The sequence below is a fragment of the Alnus glutinosa genome, chromosome 11 (genome assembly GCF_958979055.1).
Source record: "Alnus glutinosa chromosome 11, dhAlnGlut1.1, whole genome shotgun sequence".
NCBI classification, from domain to species: domain Eukaryota; kingdom Viridiplantae; phylum Streptophyta; class Magnoliopsida; order Fagales; family Betulaceae; genus Alnus; species Alnus glutinosa.
Genome location: NC_084896.1, coordinates 15,790,022 through 15,798,208, shown reverse-complemented (window position 1 = coordinate 15,798,208; position 8,187 = coordinate 15,790,022). Strand labels below are relative to the sequence as shown.

Below are 8,187 nucleotides of genomic sequence, written 5' to 3'. Positions count from 1 at the left end.
TTTGGGACAAAAAATTACTTGACCGGTTTAAAAATACATTCCCGGTCTAAAAACTAACAGACGTAGCAAATCCATACCTAAGGAAGACGAGTTGTACCGCTTCTTAGTGGTTAAATGGACAATCTGTGCCAACCAAATATGGATTATACTTATTCTTTAAAGGTAATTTCTTGACTACTCTATGAGACAAACCTTATATCATGCATAGTATGAATTTTACTTGCTAATTTATGATTGATCATTGTTATGCGGTGAGTGGTGAAATCAACCCACTACTCTTTCTCTCATCACTACTCTCTTTACATTTATGTATTTATTTTTAGAAAACAAAAATCAAACATCTTTAAATTAAGTTATATTTAATCTTGAAAAGCTTGATAACAACACCTACGCAGTCCTTGGGGTTCGACACCCTCAATATAGCTTTATCTTACAAGAATCGTACTATTTCAAGTGATACTTTTATTATTAATATTTTTGTACACAAAACAACCACATCAATTGTTCATGATCGATGGAAATGTAAATTTTGACATTGTCCACGATAGATTAATGGAAAATGTAAATTGTCTATCAGGCCAACTGCGAAAAATTCAAAAAACATATTTGGGAGAGCAAAAAATAAATAATAAAACTAGAAAATAGAAAATAAAAATATCAATTTTTGTTCCTGATTTAGTGATGTGTTGGAAACAACCTATTGTACTCTAGGTTGTACCACTACCAAAAAATTAGTTTTTTCTGATCGAATTTTAGTGACATGTGAGGATGTCTGACACGTCACTAAACTAATTTAGTGACGTGTGTCCAACATGAATAATCATTGCAGCCTGCGTCACACAGGTCACATACACAAGGCTGGGAGCGATGTTGGATGCATCAAAAATGCTTCATAAGCTCGTGAAAGAAATAACAGCAAAGATAGAGAATGCCCTTGCTACAGCTTTCAATTTCAACTATGGTGCCTGTAATTTTCATTTACAAGCTGCTGAAAAAGAATGGAAAGGGTAAATATCAAAGCTTCTTAAACCGTTGAAAAGTCAAATATCAAAGCTTTTTAAACAATTGAAAAGTCAAATATGAAAATAGATTCCTTTGGTGGTAGTAGGAACACTGGCTGGTTGGTTACTACTACTAGTCTACTTATCGAAGTCCTTTTCAAGGGAGAAAAAATGTTATGAAAATTGAGGTGGCATTGCTGAAAAAGTTGTTGGGTGAAGGAAATAGATTATCTTACGGAGTTATTTAATATAATTATTAATTATATGAGTCATTTAGTGTTTATCTTTTAGTTGTTGTCTTGTAGTGTAGACTGTGTAGTGTGTATCGATCTTTGCGTCGTTTAGTATTTATCTTTTAATTTGGTTGTTGTCTTCCAGAGGTAGCGTGTATCTTTGCATCTCCAGAGTAGATATTTTGTTATTTATTTGGGTAACTTCATAAAATAATATTGAATTATTGGTCATTTTAAAAAAAATGAATTAAATTTTCAAACGTCTCAAAATAAGGTATTCAAGTTTCCAAACGTCTCAATAAAAGATAATCCATTAAGATATGCAGTTAAATCATGTCAAAATTCCTAAAATATCCCATGTGTGTATGTTTTTTTTTAAAAAAAAAAAATATATATATATATATATATATATATATATATATATATATATATATATATATATATATATATATATATATATATATTTTCTTGTATTCATGCATAGGTATTGCTACAAATTCTGTTAAATTCTGACACCTAAATCCTAGCGATTTGTTTTTCCTAAGAAAAAAAAAATAAAAATTGAAAATTTTTGCAAGATTTAACAGCAAATCCTAACAGATTATCCTATATTGAGATGCTTGGAAACTGGAATACCTTAGTTTGAGACATTTGGAAGTTCAATACCTTTTTTTCAAAACGACCGATACTTTAATACCCTTTTGTGAAGTTAACTCTATTTATTTTACAGTAAAAAAATATTGCATTAATTATCTTTGGAGGAGTTTATCTCCAAGTGAGTGTAAGATTTCTACTCCAATTCAAGTCATCGTAATTTTCCTATTTAAAGGGTGATCATAAATAAAGAAATAAGTAAAATTAATCTCAAACCCTGTATTTATAAAAGGTATAGGTTCATCATAATCTAAAAGGTTTAGGTTTTCTCAAAATATATATAATAATCTATCCCATTACTTGTTTAAGAAGTTACGAACCATTCGCATAACAGGATCCAATAGAACCATTTTTACAAAATCTTTACTACAATGACTGATTTTACGTCATTATCTTTAGTGATCTTTAGAAGATCCTCCTGGTTCTTCTCAATCCAGTCAAAGTAATCCTTCAAATGTCTCAGTTTGTGCATTTTCCATGCATGTCCCACATGAAGGTGGCATTGTTGAAAAAGTTGTTGGGTGAAGGAAATAGATTATCTTACAGAGTTATTTAGTATAAATATTATATGAGTCTTTTAGCATTTATATTTTAGTTGTTTTCTTGTAGTGGTAATGAGCATCTTTGCATCTCCGGAAGAGGGGCTTAGAGGCCCTTGTTGTCTAGTCATAAAATGATACTATATTTTGTTATCTTCCTCACACTTATTATAGAAATGAAGGAAATGCAATAGTATATTGAGATTTTTTGGCCTTAGTTACTAGTTTTTGTGCATACCAATCCAGACAGTAGGAGCTTGGGACTCTGAAGGGGGAGATCGAGAGATGAGAGAGGCAGATATGCAAGACAGGCATGAAAATAGACGAGAGGAATATAATGAAGGGAGGACTGAGGTTTTTGAGCCTTAAGAACTATTCCAAAATTACAAAATTATTCTCAGTTGAATAAATTGCCCTATATATATATATATATATATATATATATATATATGAATAATAATTTATTAAAGAAGAAAAAAAAATTAAATTAAATTTAAAAAAAAATTAAAAAAAAATGTTTGTTTATAGCAAAAGTATAAAAAAGAAGCGACCGCCCTAATGGGATCGAAAATCTAAAAAAGCTCATAAAAGCTTTAAAAAACTGCCCATATGAATTAAGACTATTGTTAAAAATAATAATAATAATAATAATAATAATAATAAATAAATAAATAAATAAAATGAAGAATCCCGAAAAGGAGCCCAAAATGCAATGAGAATGTCCCAAGTGGTTAGTACCGAAAAATCTCCCACCACCCTCCATTGAGTGCGGATGCGAAATAAAGGCAATACCTGCCCATATAATACGGTTTACGCCCCTAAAAAATTACTTCCTAAAAATCAAAACACAAACCACTTGTTAAGTAGCTAATTATGCTCATCTTTTCCTGTGTGGAGCTTATTTTGTTCCTTACAATTTTTTTTTTTAAAAAAAAAAAATGGAGCTCAACGTGGTGGCCGCCTGACTTATGATGACAGTCAAAACGCAGTGTCTAGCTAGTACTAGCCCTGCCCAGATATGGTTGATAGATCCGTCTATCAGCCACATGGTTGCCGCCAGGTGGCTACTAGAACCATCTAGTACTAGTTAATAAGAGATTTAAGGAGAGAGACAAAAAAAAAAAAAATGCAAGGAGAGTAGGGTGTTCATAATGAATGTTTCCTACTTTCCTCCCCTTGCATTTAGTCCAATAATAGGGTAGGACCATGACCAGATTAACATCTCTAGCTTTGCAAATGTAGTGCTATAGCCTACACTGCTACGGGTTATTTAGTCGTATTGAGGGCGCTGACTGATTTCTTGCTAGAAATATCATGATAATTAGGATGGAGTGGCGCGCATAGTGGTTAATTATCTTCTACGACGCATATTTCCTCATTTAATAAACCGTTGGTTCATTGATTAACCTGGCACATGAGGCTTAGCTTGTAGTTTTGGCAAACGACGGATCCTCTCCATTTCATTTGAAATGAAGAGGATCCGTTTCCATAGTTTTGAGCCTGTTTGTCTGACGGAACTCTATGACTCGGAATTTAGAGAAATGTTGGTTTTCATTTTGCCGTGCAACTTTCGTTCAATTCAATTGATATTTAAAAAAATAATAATAATAAAAATAAAATAAATTATCATAAAATTTGTAAAAATGTCTAATAATAAATTTCAATAAGAGATGAATAAGAGTCCGAAGAATAAAACATTTCTTTTAGTTTTGACAATCCTACGTACGTAGAGACAAGTGAGCCCTGTATATATTCCAAATTGGCTGCAACTCGTACACATCAGAAAATTAACTGAAAAAATCATCACCTTTGCCTTGGTATGGGGTGGTAATAAATAGAGTTACCATCATCATCAAGCCAATAAAGGCGATTCAAATTTTAACATCTATGCAAAGTCAAGAGGAGTTCACCAAGCTAGAATTTTCGGTTAATTAGTTGGGACAAGAACGGTTAGAATATAAATTAAATAATTATTTATTTTGTTTATTTTTATCCGTCATTTCCTTCTCTTCTCAATTAAATAAATATTATACGTATTGAAGTTGAAATGAGAGTTTAATTCCTAAAATATAAACAAATTGGATTGGATCTAACCTGTAGACATTTTTTCAAGGAGAGAAAAAGATCTCAGCTTTCCATTAACGGGGGTGATTGCAGGAGGCTAGGATTGGGAGTTTGAACAAACCGGACTGCTAGCTAATTTGTGAGAAGTGAGTGCAGTGATAATAAGTAAGGCCAAAGACACCAAAACTGAGAGCAGTGAGAGTAGAAGCATCAAGCCATTTGTTCTGGCACCCCTCACCTCCTGCGCGTATTTGGTTGAAGCCACTGCCAGCACCGTCAAAGGGAACGGGTAAGCCCACCAGGCTACGTTGAACTTCCTCATTGATCTTTTGAATAGGGCTGGCCTACAAACCTGCTTCCACAACATTAATTGTAGAGCATCATAATTAGCCAATAATTTCCTATAAAACTAATTAGCAAGAGTGAGCTAGCTTCTTTCCTCCTGCTGATATTATATCCCTTTCTTTTTTAATGCTTTTATTGTACCTTTTTTTGTCCTGTCTGTTTTGGCGTAAAGTGTACTTTTCTGTTCAAAAATGTTTAAGTAAATGAGAAGTAAATGAGCAGTAGAAAAAAGTTTAAGTAAATGAGAAGCCTAAATCATTTTATACATGCCTAATAAAGATTATTTTTGTTGGTTAATTGAAAATATTTTGAGGTCGTCCAATATTTTAGGCCTCTCTAAATACTCAAAAATAATAAAACCATTTTCAAATATATTTTACTCGCAAACAAGTTGGGCCTTGAACATGTCAGGAAGGATTCTGCAGAGAAGTAGATTACCAAGGACATGAATAGGAAGAGAGAGAGAAAGAAGAGCATCTTGGATGAGACATCGAAGTTCCCAGAAATGGACTCCCACGCCAAACTTGCGATGCTTGGAGTCGCAATGAACAAAAAGAACACTGGCCTGAGCATTACCGGCAGGTCGCTGCTCCCAGATAGCCTCTGATATAGCGTGACAAACAGCACCAAATAATGTGTGATGCCCAACGAAAACATGCACAGCGCACACTCTCTCCACCCCATTGGCGCCGCCGCCCCCGCCGCCACGAAGTTCCCGATCACCGACAATTGACTGGCCGGATTAGCCATAGTCGATAACAGCCACGGCCCTTTCGTAAACCACTGGCCGTAGATCTTAACATCTAGCACCACTATCGGGACAACAGACGCGCACCAAAATATTTTATAGTAGATAGTGCTCGGAACAATGAAGCGCGATGATTGGAGCAAAAGGAGCCATGAAATTGATGGAGCAAACAAGTAATTCACTCCCACATGGTTGAAAAACTCGTTCTTAACCATTTCGAAGCGAAACAAACATCTTAGAATATAAACAAGGGATTGGAAAAGTAGGGTAAATAGAGCCAGTGACCATAAGAGATGGAAAGCCGTGGAGGGTAGCATTGAAAGCACCCGCCGGAAAGCATGTGCGTCGTTGGTCGGCTCTCCGAGGGTTTTCCACAGTAAGGCCTGGCTGCAGAGAGACAGGCTAATCCTGAAGTGGCCGGCATGAAATTTAGTTAAGATGAGTGATGAGGATCGTCTGATGATGATGGTCAAAGGTTCGCAATGTGGTTGCGCGGTGTCTGTCGTCGGTGCATGATCAATGGTGATCTCGATTTGGGGTTGAGATTGTGTCTGATCATCCATTTGGATGGAAGATTTTAGTGCTTGTTTCTTGCACGTACTGGTTGCTAGCTTATGTAGGGATTTGGTGCGGATAAAAAGAATGAATTATCGGATGCTCGAAAAAATTGTCTTCAAAAGTGTAATAGGAGAAAGGTTGACTCGGCTAGCCTTTTTGGGACTTTGTGCGTCAAGAATCATGAATTGTTTTGAACTATTTACAGCTAGATCGATGCATGATGGGTCCACCATTGGTCTTAAATTAATTGATTTAAAGGTTAAACACATTTTTAGTCCTTGAATTTTGACAACTTTATTTTTTTGTCCTTGAGTTTCAATTCATATCACAGATGATGATACATCAATTTTGAGAAATGACCAAATTAGTACCTCGGTTAACTTCTCCGTCCAAAAATTAACAGTCTGCAGAAGTTGACACGTGGAACTATATAAAAAAATTAAAAAAAAATAAAAAATAAAAAATCTTCAAAAATTAATTAAAAAATTAAAAAAAAATTTGAAAAAACTTAAAAAAAAAAAAAAGGGGGTGGCTCAGGCCACCATGGGGGTGGCCGGCCATCCCATTTTGGCCAAGGAGGTGGCCGACCGGTCTGAGGTGGCCGAACCACCCCCCTTGACAGAAAAAAAAAAAAAAAAAAAAAAAAAATCGGATTTAGGGTTTTGCCCTTGGGGGTGGCCGAACCACCCCCGTGCCTCTTGGGGGTGGTTCGGCCACCCCCAAGGGTAAAACCCTAAACCCAATTTTTTTTTTTTTCTGTCCAGGGGGTGGCTGAACCACCACATGGGGGTGGTTCGGCCACCCCAGACCTGCTAGCCACCTCCCTGGCCAAAATGGGGGTGGCCGGCCACCCCCATGGTGGCCAAGGGGGTGGCTCAACCACCCCCTTTTTTTTTTTTTTAGTTTTTTCAGTTTTTTTTTAATTTTTTAATTAATTTTTAAAGATTTTTTATTTTTTATTTTTTTATATAGTGTCACGTGTCAACTTCTGAGGTTGACATGTGGTGGACCGTTAATTTTTGGACGGAGAAGTTAACCGATGTACTAATTTGGTCATTTTTCAAAATTGATGTATTATCTGTGATGCGAATTGAAACTCAGAGACTAAAAAATAAAGTTGCCAAAACTCAGGGACCTTAGAGTTATTTAACCCTTGATTTAAACTAGTGAAATTAATGTATTTAATTACTTAATTGAGAACTTTCCCAAATATATATATATATATATATATATATATATATATATATATATATATATATATATATATATATATATATATATATATATATATATATGTCACTCCCTAATGAACTGTTTGGGAACCGAAAGTCCGAAATGAATCAAGACCTTTCAAGTTTTTTTCAAAACCCGACCACCCAGGTTCAACCCAATTTCGACCCAAAAAAAAAAAACACTAGAATTCAAGCAAAACTCAAGAGAAAAACGGTTTTACGCATGAGTCCCACTCCACGCTTAAAGCCGGTTTTCAAAAGAACAAAAAAAAACGCGTAGCTCTTCCTAAATAATAATTATTTAAATTAAAAAAAAAAATTTTATAATAAATAATTATTATTTCAATTATTATCACAAACTATTTAGGGATATCTTTCAGGTTTTGAAATCAGGTTTTTTTCAAAACCCGGCCAAGAAGATGCCCCCCCCCCCCCCCAAAATCACGATTATAAAGTCTACTAAAATAATCATATCACATGATGAACGTCGTTTGTGCATTTTGACTCCTTCCCTCCATTAGTTTCCCCTTATGGTGCCAACTAAAATGAGATTGTGGGTATTAATGTCAATGATACAATGACAACTCAGGCCTAATAATATTCCATTAACAATTCTATAATTTTGTTTTATTCTCCTACGAATCATCGTTGAAATAGTTCTATTTTTTTATTTTGTTTCTTTTGTTGAAGTTCATTTTGTTAAAGAAAAGTATATATATATTTTCCAATTTTTTTTTTTTTTTTTAAAAAAAAATTCTCACTTCCAACTCATGGTAGTGATGCATAGTCACACGTGTCATATGACTAGCTCAT

At 34.5% G+C, this 8,187-nt stretch overlaps 1 protein-coding gene across 1 annotated transcript; it reads right to left on the bottom strand.

Annotated features, from left to right (window-relative positions):
• Positions 1–4,426: 4,426 nt before the first annotated feature.
• On the bottom strand, positions 4,427–6,273 carry LOC133882343 (S-type anion channel SLAH1-like). Its single transcript, XM_062321487.1, has 2 exons — positions 5,275–6,273; positions 4,427–4,843 (listed from the first exon to the last, which is right to left on the bottom strand). The coding sequence occupies exons 1-2, from the start codon at positions 6,145–6,147 to the stop codon at positions 4,589–4,591; spliced, it is 1,128 nt and encodes a 375-aa protein (XP_062177471.1). The 5' UTR covers positions 6,148–6,273; the 3' UTR covers positions 4,427–4,588.
• Between the last annotated feature and the right edge of the window lie 1,914 nt (positions 6,274–8,187).